The sequence below is a fragment of the Sinocyclocheilus grahami genome, unplaced genomic scaffold (genome assembly GCF_001515645.1).
Source record: "Sinocyclocheilus grahami isolate Dianchi unplaced genomic scaffold, SAMN03320097.WGS_v1.1 scaffold1391.1, whole genome shotgun sequence".
Classification (NCBI taxonomy): Eukaryota; Metazoa; Chordata; class Actinopteri; order Cypriniformes; family Cyprinidae; genus Sinocyclocheilus; species Sinocyclocheilus grahami.
This window is the reverse complement of record NW_015506570.1, coordinates 243,974-257,604: the sequence shown is the minus strand read 5'-3', so window position 1 is coordinate 257,604 and position 13,631 is coordinate 243,974. Positions and strand designations below refer to the sequence as shown.

The following is a 13,631-nucleotide window of genomic DNA, read 5'->3' as shown; positions in this document are numbered from 1 at the left end:
CTGCATTAAACAGCGTGTAAATGCATCTAAACGCCTCTTCAGATGCAGCTTCTGTGTTTCCTCTGCGTTGCAAAGATTAATTTTCTTGATCCTGATACTGAAACTTTCATTTGCTTGGTAAAAACCCAAATTTTTGGTCTTATTATTCCAATTCACTGATTAAATGTAAGAATTTGATTCAAAAGACAATGCACTTTTAGAAAAAAATAAAGGTATAAAGGTAAAAATGCCCATTAAAGATTAATTTCTAACACTGCTGTGAACTGACCACAGAATATGAAGAAAATTCAGGAGGCACAATAACACACTCAGCAAAATATCTTCTAATTATTGTTATCGATAAAATCCCAGAAAATATCGAGATATTATTTTTTGTCAATATCGCACACCCCTAATTGCCATATTAGCAGCAAATTCTATTAGTAGAAATTAAAATAAAACTTCAATAAATTAAGAAAACTATATTCAATTTCTTTCCTACAATAGTATATATAAAACACAGCAATTATAAAAGCACTTTCAGCATTATATTTTAAGGAAAACCTAAAATATTCCCATTTTTAAGACAAATTTCTGATTAACATCCCATCAGTAAGTTACTAACTAAAATATGAACTCAAAGTCATGGTTTGTTATGAGCGCTCGTGTGAATCTAAGTGTCTGCAGTGAGGTGACATTGCGTATATCTTCTTTCCTGTAGGTCATTCCCAGATGCCTCAGACTCTCTAATGCTAATTAATACACGGGGACTCTGTGTGTGTGTGTGTGTGTGTGTGTGTGTGTGTGTGTGTGGCCTGCTGCTTTACCTCTTTCAGTGCTTTGAGCAGACGGGGTCTCTTGTCCTCCACACTCTCTCGTGACTGCTGCTTCAGCTTCCTCAGCAGAGCCGTGACTGAAACATAACACATCAACCATTAACTTCCCACTTCATCTGTCACCTGAAAATATGGTTTCAAAACAGCTTTATATGAATGGGTGCCGTCAGAATGAGAGTCCAAACAGCTGATAAAAACATCACAATAATCCACAGCACTCCAGTCCATCAGTGAACATCTGGAGAAGACAAAAGCTTTAACTAATCCAGCATTAAGACGTTTTTATACGAGTCCATAATCCATAATAACGCTTCCTCCAGTGAGTCAGTGTTCTGGTGAGAATCAGGAGAGAAATCTGCACAGATCAAGCAGCGTTTAAACAGCTCTAAACACATATGTGACTAGATTTTTGATGTGAGAGACAACAGCAGATGCACTTTTTCACTGGAGGAAAAAATTGAGCAACAACAAATGTTGCTGGAGATGGGCTTATTATTGAAAACGCAAACTCATTCTCTGCCAGCAGGAGGCGCTTTTAGAGTGATAAAACTAGCGGTTTCTCCAGTAACGGCTGTAAACAAAGCAGCTCAAAATTGCAGGTTTATCACTTTATCACTAATTGTGTAATAACAAGTTGCAAGTATCTTTTGTTATTTTTCATTGGAAACAAGCTTCCAGTCGCAGTGCTTTGGTTGCGCTCTGCTCGTGAAATCATGCAGACAGAAACCTCCCATACTGCACATTTATCATGTCACTGTGATCAGCGTCAGTTCATTGTGACGTGTTCAGTCTCTGCTTCAGCGGAGAAACACAGCGACGGCAGCAAGTTTGAGTCGCTGCCAAGTGTTTGGTGACCTTCTGCGCCGCTCTGTTAGCGCTTAACAATGTCCTTCTCTCCGCTAGAAACACTCAGCACAGCCCAACGGCTTTTATTTCAGATTCAGTCAATGAAGAGATCAGATTCAATTGAATAAATAATCAAGATTAAAATCACGACTACCAAAAAACACTTATGATCTGCTCCATAAATGTACATTTCGATCTTCTACTGTGTCGGTTTTTATGGTCTCTGCAGGTTTATGAAGGTAAATTGAAGACTATTTTAAGACCAAATAAAGAAAATGTAATGAAAACATTGAATGGAACATGTTAATATGTTCTCTAAATATAAATGTCTTCTTCTAGCAACACATCAAAGTTTGAAAATACAACTTGAAATAGATTTCCATTACTTTTTAATCCATTTGAATTCATTCTCCAAAACACTAGAATATGGAAATAACTTTTACTGTACTTCTGATCACACTGCAAAAAAAGTGCTGTTCTTCCTCTGTATTTTTGTCTTGTTTTCCAGAGAAAATGTCAATAGATTCTGAAATCAAGATACATTTACTGGAGAAGCAGAATGACACAAAATCAGAAGACTTGTTTTATGAGAAAGAGTTTTATGAGCTAAGAGTTCAGAACTTCAGAGCCGGTTCGTGAATCATTTCGCAAATTAAATGATTCCCGCTCCACGCTCCGAAGTCCTTATCTGAAATGATGGTTCACGAATCATTTGATTCAGTTCGGCATTTTGGAGCAGGCTTGTGAATTTTTTGATTCAGATCAGAACTTTGGAGCAAGTTCACAAATCATTTTGCGAATTGAATGATCACAATCTAAAATGATGGTTCGCAAATCATTTGATTCGAATCGGGACTCATAAGCACGGATCACGAAACGACTTCATTTTGATCAGTTTCTCATAAAAAAAGACTTCATATCTTCATTCTGCATCTCCAGTAAATGTATCTTGATTTCAGGATGTTTAGATATTTCTACTGGAAAACAAGACAAAAGTACGGTGGAAGAGATGTAGGTTTTGCAGCGCATGCAACATTTAATGCCACAATTTTATGAATTTAAGACTTTCTGCTCCAATTTAAAATTCATTTCAGGCCTTAATTTGTGGAAGCAGAAACCCTGTGTTATCCAATAGAATTTTTGCAGCATTTGTAATCAAACACAAGACATTTAAGTGCATGAATGCAATGCTAGTGTTGAGACAGACTTTCTGAACAAACCCCCTCTCTCTCTCTCTCTCTGTCTGTCTGTCTGTGTGTGTGAGAGTGTGTGTGTGAGAGTGTGAGAGAGTGTGTGTGTGTGTGTGTGAGTGTGAGTGTGAGTGTGAGTGTGAGTGTGAGTGTGAGTGTGAGTGTGAGTGTGAGTGTGAGTGTGAGTGTGAGTGTGAGTGTGAGTGTGAGTGTGAGTGTGAGTGTGAGTGTGAGTGTGAGTGTGAGTGTGAGTGTGAGTGTGAGTGTGAGTGTGAGTGTGAGTGTGAGTGTGAGTGTGAGTGTGAGTGTGAGTGTGAGTGTGAGTGTGAGTGTGAGTGTGAGTGTGAGTGTGAGTGTGAGTGTGAGTGTGAGTGTGAGTGTGAGTGTGAGTGTGAGTGTGAGTGTGAGTGTGAGTGTGAGTGTGAGTGTGAGTGTGAGTGTGAGTGTGAGTGTGAGTGTGAGTGTGAGTGTGAGTGTGAGTGTGAGTGTGAGTGTGAGTGTGAGTGTGAGTGTGAGTGTGAGTGTGAGTGTGAGTGTGAGTGTGAGTGTGAGTGTGAGTGTGAGTGTGAGTGTGAGTGTGAGTGTGAGTGTGAGTGTGAGTGTGAGTGTGAGTGTGAGTGTGAGTGTGAGTGTGAGTGTGAGTGTGAGTGTGAGTGTGAGTGTGAGTGTGAGTGTGAGTGTGAGTGTGAGTGTGAGTGTGAGTGTGAGTGTGAGTGTGAGTGTGAGTGTGAGTGTGAGTGTGAGTGTGAGTGTGAGTGTGAGTGTGAGTGTGAGTGTGAGTGTGAGTGTGAGTGTGAGTGTGAGTGTGAGTGTGAGTGTGAGTGTGAGTGTGAGTGTGAGTGTGAGTGTGAGTGTGAGTGTGAGTGTGAGTGTGAGTGTGAGTGTGAGTGTGAGTGTGAGTGTGAGTGTGAGTGTGAGTGTGAGTGTGAGTGTGAGTGTGAGTGTGAGTGTGAGTGTGAGTGTGAGTGTGAGTGTGAGTGTGAGTGTGAGTGTGAGTGTGAGTGTGAGTGTGAGTGTGAGTGTGAGTGTGAGTGTGAGTGTGAGTGTGAGTGTGAGTGTGAGTGTGAGTGTGAGTGTGAGTGTGAGTGTGAGTGTGAGTGTGAGTGTGAGTGTGAGTGTGAGTGTGTGAGAGAGTGTGTGTGTGTGTGAGTATGTGTGAGTGAACTCTGAACACAATGAGGCAGATTTACAGCAACATTCTTCACTAAATCAGCCAGCGAGGTCTTCCATTCCCGCTACGCCTCTGAGAAATCCCACTTAAATTATTAATAAGCGTGTAGTGTATTAATGAAATTAGAGTGTAGTCATGCGCTCACAGGGGAGTCGTGCATGAATATTTCACCACGGCCCGCATTCACAGACAAATGCATTCGGCATTACTAAAGAGAACATCAAAACTTCATGAAGTACATTAAATAGTCAAATTCAGTGGGATATTTCAAGCCGTATATCACTAACTGTATGAAATTATAACATAAGACATGAATATCAATCAACAGCACTAATAAAAAACTTCTGATGATAATTATCATGTTCAAAAGTGATCAAAATCTACTCTACACTAAACAGTTCGGGGTCGATCTCATAAAATCTATCAAAAACACACTCTGGTCTTAGCACAGAAACAACTAAATTACATTTTGCATTAAGAAAAAGAAGCCATTTTTGCATTATGATATAATGTTCACAACAATTAAACATTTACCTACCAAATTATTATTACAACAATTCCTCATGCAGGAAAAAACATTTATGTTATCATGTACATGTGTGTCACTATTTATATATCAGGGTAGTATTTAGTGAACTGCATTTAATTTATGCTGATTGAAATAATAAAAATGAATTGTACTACAGTATATTTTATTACTACTGTATTACAATAATGAGAATGACAATGGAATTAAATATCAAAATATTATAATAGTTAGTTAAAAACAACAACACCTTATTTTACCACCAATTTTTTACAACAAATTCTCAACTAGTAAATACGGAGCCACGCATCGAACGGTAAACAAACGACACACACTCACACACCCTACGAGGAAGAGCCATCTGCCATCTTCCGCTCGCAGTCTCGCGAGAACCACGGGCGGGCGTAGCGAACGCAGCGCGGAGTCTCGCGAGAATGAGGGGACTCGCCTTCGTGCATCGAAACAATCCTCGACTCTCGCGAGAATGGCGTGCGGGGAGACTGGAGAGATTGGCTAGTCTCGCGAGAGTGAGTAAGCTGTCACCTTGTTCAGTCACTGAAGGTATATTATTAGAGAAAACACTTTACTTTATCAGGTTTATTAGGGAAAACAGCTAATAAGATATATGAGGATTTTGTTACATTTGTAAAAGAACTAAATTCTATAAAAGAATAGAGTCTTTTTGATTGTTATTTTATTCGTTTTGTTTTCATTTCTAGTTTGTTGATATGTTTTGCTGGGTTTCTGTCTGATTTAGTGCTACAAGCAAAGCCTGCTCCATCAGTGAGGCTGCCGCAGCTATATGCATTTCTCTAGATACTGTCTCTTAAATAACTGGACCGTTGTGTCGTTTTACTTTGCATTGGTCTTGATATCTGTCTTTAGTTTAGTTTAGTTTAGTTTAGGGATTTTTTACTCTTTCATTTGTATTCAAGTAAAGGTAGAACAATCCTAAATCAAATATTAAAAAAATAAATCCATGTGAATTGATATTTTATTATTATCATTATATTATATTGAGAAATAAAATTAATATATTAAAGACTTATTTTTGGAATTTTTGCCTTTATTTAGACAGGATTTTTTATTTATTAGTAAATTATGCAATACTTTATATATATATTGCGGAATAAAATCACTGTATTGAAGATTTAGGACCCACACGGACCACATATACATTCATTGTAAAGGTATTAAAATCCTAAATAAAACATAATGGAGAAATTCCAGTGACAATGTGACGTGACCTCTAACCTCTGAATAAAGAAGAATAAATAAAGTGCTGCTCTGATCAGTATGCCACACACAGAAACAGTACTGCTATTGCTGTAGTCTCAGGAGTGTCAGAGTGAGTGTGCTGTGTTTGACCGGCGAGTGACCGCAGCAGCAGCAGCAGATCAGACACACGCTCTCCTGAATCACAACACACACATGGAGGCTTGACACCCGCTGATCATGACATCTGCTGATAAGTGAGTCTGCTTCGTTTAATATCCACGGGATCTCATCGCCGCTGTTAGATGCCAGACTCTACGTTTGACTTCATTCATTCAGCTCTCCAGAAACCAGAGACGCTCTGATCAAGCTACTGCAGTCTCGTTCACATGCCGCTGGAGTTTCTTCATATCTTCTGCTTTCATGTTTATTTCACTTCACGTTTAAGTCATTTTCTTCAGTGTTTTTGTCATTTTTAATCAGTTTTTGTCGTTTTTTTAAATATGTCTATATAGTTTATTGTGATTTTTATTTCAGTTTAGTTTTAGTCGTCAACTTAAACTAAATAAAAATGAGAAACGTTGCATTGGCAATGCTGAAAAAACAAATTTTTCATTTTTAAGTCAAGTTTTATTTAATTTAATTGAATGTGTATTTTATTTCAATGGTTTTAGTTGACTATAATAACCCTAGCGAGTACATTTGAGCTGAAAGTGAATTCTGACATGTTTATTTTGACACGAAGCTCTGAGTAAAAGTGTAGTTTACACAAATGTGAAATGTGTTTCTGTTCAAACACTATGTTTGATGAACAGGTTTCACGGCCCGTGTTCTTCTGCTGGTTTCTCTATTATTGAGAAGCTATTGTAAGAGCCTGTGAATCGTGTGTGTGGTCATTGTGTTGTGTTACTCCAGCATTCTCTGGCTGTTTTCACCTCACACCTAACATGCTCACAAGTGTGACCGCTCACTGATTTCAGTGTGGCACCAGTGTCTGATGAGCCATCAGTTGAGCACATTTAAAGGGACAGTACGCACAAACATGAGAATTCTGTCATCGTTTCCTCTCTACATGTTGTTTTGTTGAAGCTTCTTTTGTGTTGAACAGAAGAAAGAACTCATACAGGTTTAAAACAACTGATGACAGAACTCTCCTTTTTGGGTGAACTATTCCTCTAACATCTTTAAATGAAGGATGATTCAAGCGCATGTATAAAGATGTGAAACGCTGGTGTATTTTTCATCAGAATGTGCAGAATTCTGCTGTGGGATGATGGATAATCAACAGAGAAGAACTGTTCATGTGAGTAAACAAGCACTTCTTCAGTTATTTGGAAATGTGTGTGTATGAGCAGATTGTGTAAAGACGAGCATCGGCTAAACATCCTTAAGATTCATTTACCGAAGGCACAAAATGACTTGTTTTCTGAAAAGTTTATGATTAAAACAAGAACACCTGTCATATGGTAGCCTATATAAAATGATAACTCTCAATCATTCTCGCTGAAAATTATTAATAATTAAATGAATAATTAATTCAAATCTAGTCATTTAGCGTCTCCGGTAAATGTTTCTTGATCTGTGAGTGTTTAGGTGCTTGTAACAGAAAACCAGACAAAAATACTGAGCAATAAAATCATTTTTAGCAGCATTAAAGAAGGTATTATACGATACGATACGATACGACTAAATTATGAAAAATACAAACTAATTACCCATGATGCACTCCTTTGTGCACCTGTGAATATATGTCAATTCATATGATTTATTATTATAGATATTGCTGAATAAAATTAATATATTGAAGACTTATTTTTGGGCATTTTTGCCTTTATTTAGATAGGAATTTTTATTTATTAGTAAATTATTATTATTATTACATTGAGAAATAAAATCAATATATTGCAAACACTATGTTTGATGAACAGGTTTCACGGCCCGTGTTCTTCTGCTGGTTTCTCTATTATTGAGAAGCTATTGTAAGAGCCTGTGAATCGTGTGTGTGGTCATTGTGTTGTGTTACTCCAGCATTCTCTGGCTGTTTTCACCTCACACCTAACATGCTCACAAGTGTGACCGCTCACTGATTTCAGTGTGGCACCAGTGTCTGATGAGCCATCAGTTGAGCACATTTAAAGGGACAGTACGCACAAACATGAGAATTCTGTCATCGTTTCCTCTCTACATGTTGTTTTGTTGAAGCTTCTTTTGTGTTGAACAGAAGAAAGAACTCATACAGGTTTAAAACAACTGATGACAGAACTCTCCTTTTTGGGTGAACTATTCCTCTAACATCTTTAAATGAAGGATGATTCAAGCGCATGTATAAAGATGTGAAACGCTGGTGTATTTTTCATCAGAATGTGCAGAATTCTGCTGTGGGATGATGGATAATCAACAGAGAAGAACTGTTCATGTGAGTAAACAAGCACTTCTTCAGTTATTTGGAAATGTGTGTGTATGAGCAGATTGTGTAAAGACGAGCATCGGCTAAACATCCTTAAGATTCATTTACCGAAGGCACAAAATGACTTGTTTTCTGAAAAGTTTATGATTAAAACAAGAACACCTGTCATATGGTAGCCTATATAAAATGACAACTCTCAATCATTCTCGCTGAAAATTATTAATAATTAAATGAATAATTAATTCAAATCTAGTCATTTAGCGTCTCTGGTAAATGTTTCTTGATCTGTGAGTGTTTAGGTGCTTGTAACAGAAAACCAGACAAAAATACTGAGCAATAAAATCATTTTTAGCAGCATTAAAGAAGGTATTATACGATACGATACGATACGACTAAATTATGAAAAATACAAACTAATTACCCATGATGCACTCCTTTGTGCACCTGTGAATATATGTCAATTCATATGATTTATTATTATAGATATTGCTGAATAAAATTAATATATTGAAGACTTATTTTTGGGCATTTTTGCCTTTATTTAGATAGGAATTTTTATTTATTAGTAAATTATTATTATTATTACATTGAGAAATAAAATCAATATATTGGATATTTATTTTTGGCGGTTTTTTTGCTTTTATTTAGACAGGAATTTTTTTATTATTAAATGATGTAATGTTTTATATATATTGCGGCATAAAACCACTGTATTGAATATTTATTTTTATACTGCGTGTATATGACGGACCACATATACATTCATTGTACAGCAAGAATGAAGGATGATTCAAGCGCATGTATAAAGATGTGAAACGCTGGTGTATTTTCCATCAGAATGTGCAGAATTCTGCTGTGGGATGATGGATAATCAACAGAGAAGAACTGTTCATGTGAGTAAACAAGCACTTCTTCAGTTATTTGGAAATGTGTGTGTATGAGCAGATTGTGTAAAGACGAGCATCGGCTAAACATCCTTAAGATTCATTTACCGAAGGCACAAAATGACTTGTTTTCTGAAAAGTTTATGATTAAAACAAGAACACCTGTCATATGGTAGCCTATATAAAATGATAACTCTCAATCATTCTCGCTGAAAATTATTAATAATTAAATGAATAATTAATTCAAATCTAGTCATTTAGCGTCTCCGGTAAATGTTTCTTGATCTGTGAGTGTTTAGGTGCTTGTAACAGAAAACCAGACAAAAATACTGAGCAATAAAATCATTTTTAGCAGCATTAAAGAAGGTATTATACGATACGATACGATACGACTAAATTATGAAAAATACAAACTAATTACCCATGATGCACTCCTTTGTGCACCTGTGAATATATGTCAATTCATATGATTTATTATTATAGATATTGCTGAATAAAATTAATATATTGAAGACTTATTTTTGGGCATTTTTGCCTTTATTTAGATAGGAATTTTTATTTATTAGTAAATTATTATTATTATTACATTGAGAAATAAAATCAATATATTGGATATTTATTTTTGGCGTTTTTTTTGCTTTTATTTAGACGGGAATTTTTTTATTATTATTAAATTATGTAATGTTTTATATATATTGCGGCATAAAACCACTGTATTGAATATTTATTTTTATACTGCGTGTATATGACGGACCACATATACATTCATTGTACAGCAAGAATAATCCTAAATAAAATATTTTTTAAAAAGATTAATTAATGTGAAAAGTGACCTCTCTTAATAAAAAATAATGAATGACACTAAATAACAAATCAACCGAAACTCTCTTATATCCTACACAACAGAAACATTATTGCTGATGATTAATTATTAGTTATTTCTCATGAGTGAGTCAACTTTTGACTTATTAAACTGACATGACAAAAGATGAATATTGGCTGGCAGACTCAAGGGAGAAAGATCACGCCATTATTCGGGTTTTTAGTTTAATCTGAGGATTAAAGAAAAAACGTTAAGCCTGCAATCTATCAAATGGACAAGCTCAGTAATCAAACGCAGGTCTGTTATTGCTAAAGAAGCGTGATTTGTGTGTTTGCTTCAGATGGCCTCGAGTGCAGCTGATGAGGAGCCTCAGCCTGGAGACCTGATCGAGATCTTCAGACCGGCCTATCAGCACTGGGCTCTTTACCTGGGAGACGGATACATCATCAACCTCACACCTGTCGGTCCGTGCCACCAGCTCACACACGCTCTCTCCGCCTCAGTGTATTTCAATTAGTGCCGTCAGACCATTCATCACATGCTAAATAAAGCTTTTTGTTTACATGCTATATGTGTGTGTATTATGTATATATAAATACAAACACATGCATGTATATATTTCAGAAAAGCATGTGACCCGGAGCACAAAACCAGTCATAAGGGTCAATTTTATGAAATTGAGATTTATGCGTCAGCTGATGCAATGATACAACTATTTGAAAATCTGGAATCTGAGGGTGCAAAAAAATCTAAATATTGAGAAAATCATCTTTAAAGTTGTTCAAATGAAGTTCTTAGCAATGCATATTACTAATCAAACATTAAGTTTTGATATATTTACGGTAGGAGATTTACTAAATATCTTCATGGAACATGATCTTTACTTAATATCCTAATGATTTTTGGCATAAAAGAGAAATGTATATGTATTGTTGGCTATTGCTACAAATGACTTAAGCCTGCTTTTGTGCTGCAGGGTCACGCATTTTCTTGACCTGGTTATATGCAATAATTCAAATACACAGATCTTAAATGTTTTTTGAGGGCAGATGTGGACTAAACGTCTCTGTCTGTGTTTTCCTCGGGGCAGACGAGAGTCCGGCCACAGCTGTGTCCAGTGTGAAGTCCGTGTTCAGCCGGAAGGCCGTGGTCCGCATGCAGCTCCTGAAGGAGGTCGTGGGAGGAGATTCATACCGGATCAATAATAAATATGATGACAATCACACGCCGCTGGCCGTGTCGGAGATCATCCAGCGAGCGCAGCTGCTCATTGGACAGGAGGTGTCATATGACCTGCTGGGAAGCAACTGTGAGCACTTCGTCACTCTCCTGCGCTACGGGGAGGCAGTGTCTGAGCAGGTCTAGTGCTCTTCTTTTGTCTCTGTGTGCACAACACAAACACTGGATTACTAGCACACTTCTTAGGGGGCATGTGCTGGGAGTCTGGTGTTCAGCCAGTACCATGGTATACTGTATGTAAAAGACTCTGTAAACATGCTGTTTCAACTTAAAAAAGTAAGTGTTTGTGCTGCCTAACTTGAAATATGAAGTGGATATTTAAGTTATCTTAAGTTAAATCCAGGAAAGTTATTTTAAAGTTAAATTCCAAGCTGTGACAGCTTATTACATTTCTTACCATTGGATAAATTTTTTTGACATATTTTATTAGTTTCTTTGTTTCAAGTGAGCTCCTCGGAACTCTCAGAATGAACTCAGAATCAGAATAAACACAGAATTGTCAGAGATAAATGAGCAATTCCCCAAAAAAAGAATTGAGATGTAAACGTAGAATTGTGAGATATAACTTGCAATTCCCAAAAAAAAAGAATTGAGATGTAAACGTAGAATTGTGAAATATAACTTGCAATTCCCCCCCCAAAAAAAAGAATTGAGATGTAAACGTAGAATTGTGAGATATAACTTGCAATTTCCCAAAAAAAGAATTGAGATGGAAACGTAGAATTGTGAGATATAACTTGCAATTCCCCAAAAAAAGAATTGAGATGTAAACGTAGAATTGTGAGATATAACTTGCAATTCCCCAAAAAAAGAATTGAGATGGAAACGTAGAATTGTGAGATATAACTTGCAATTCCCAAAAAAAGAATTGAGATGGAAACGTAGAATTGAGATAAAAATGTTCAATTCTAAGAAAAAAAGTCAGAAGTGCGAGATGTACACTTAGAATTTGAGGTTTACACTTATCTTTGCAAGATATAAACTGAGAATTGCGAGATGTGAATTTACGAATGTGAGACTTAAACTTAGAATAGCAACATGTAAACTTAGATTTGAGACCTAAACTTGCAATGAATTGAGATATAAACCTATAATTGTAAGTAACCTATAAACATAAGTGACAATTACCTTTTTGTATTTTAAATTTTTTTCTATCCTGTGGAGAAAACAAAAATGCTACTGATTCAGGACATGCCTTATGACAAAGATGCTGTCTAGTTAGACGAGTATCTAAGATATAAATACTGTCACAGATGAATGTGCCGATCAGCCAGCATGCCATCAAATACACTGCGATTTCCTCTCATGCATACTGATCATCACGAGACATCATTTGATATTTTGCTGCTGTAATCTGCTGATCTCATACAGTGTGTGATTGTGTGTTGGCAGGCGTCACGAGCCATAGGCGCCATCAGTTTAGTGACGGCTGCAGCGAGTGCTTTCTCAGTGCTGGGACTGATCAACACACGCTCCAGAAACAGACCCTTCTAGAGCCACTCAAGACGACAGAACAGCTTTTACCCGTTAATGTCCTCTATGTACTCACATCTTTAGGATGAAAAGTTGTTGTGTGTTCAAATGGAATTAGCTCTTGCTGTGACCACTTGATATGGTATTCAAAGAATTGAAATAAAAGTGTAGTAAACTAGGATTTTGTCTGTATAAAGGAAATCTTTTTTAAATATAATAATTATATAAATATATCTAATTATAATCATTATTTAAAATTTAAATAAATGATTATAATTATATAATTTATAAATAATTACATTATATAAGTAAATAAATAAAAATATTAGTGCTGTCAAACAATTAAATGGCGATCACATCCAAAATAAAAGTTGTTTACATAATGTGTGCTGTGTATATTTATTATATATATATAAACACACACACATGCATGTATACATTTCAGAAAAATGTCGTTTATATATTTAAATATAATATAAATTAGATGAATATAGACATGTAAATATTTTTAATATATATATTGTATGTGTGTGTATTTATATATACATAATATACACAGAACACACATATATTATGCAAACAAAAACTTATTTTGTATGCGATTAATCATTTGACAGCACTATTTATGATATTTTGAAAATATTAAAGGGATAGTTCTGTCATATATAAGTAAATAAATAAAAATATTAGTGCTGTCAAACAATTAAATGGCGATCACATCCAAAATAAAAGTTGTTTACATAATGTGTGCTGTGTATATTTATTATATATATATAAACACACACACATGCATGTATACATTTCAGAAAAATGTCGTTTATATATTTAAATATAATATAAATTAGATGAATATAGACATGTAAATATTTTTAATATATATATTGTATGTGTGTGTATTTATATATACATAATATACACAGAACACACATATATTATGTAAACAAAAACTTTTATTTTGTATGCGATTAATCATTTGACAGCACTATTTATGATATTTTGAAAATATTAAAGGGATAGTTCTGTCAATATTTGGAGGGGGTGT

General features: G+C 35.6%; 1 protein-coding gene and 1 long non-coding RNA gene across 2 annotated transcripts; one reads left to right on the top strand and one right to left on the bottom strand.

The window, feature by feature from the left end:
* Positions 1 to 651: 651 nt before the first annotated feature.
* LOC107569889 (uncharacterized) lies at positions 652 to 10,345 on the bottom strand. The gene is made up of 3 exons (XR_001606959.1): positions 10,334 to 10,345; positions 9,487 to 9,488; positions 652 to 892 (listed from the first exon to the last, which is right to left on the bottom strand). It is a non-coding gene; the product is annotated as an uncharacterized lncRNA (long non-coding RNA).
* plaat1 (phospholipase A and acyltransferase 1) lies at positions 8,980 to 12,658 on the top strand. The gene is made up of 4 exons (XM_016256054.1): positions 8,980 to 9,063; positions 10,218 to 10,341; positions 10,968 to 11,236; positions 12,509 to 12,658. Exons 1-4 carry the CDS (start codon positions 9,031 to 9,033, stop codon positions 12,608 to 12,610), a joined length of 528 nt encoding a protein of 175 aa, XP_016111540.1. The 5' UTR covers positions 8,980 to 9,030; the 3' UTR covers positions 12,611 to 12,658.
* Positions 12,659 to 13,631: the final 973 nt, after the last annotated feature.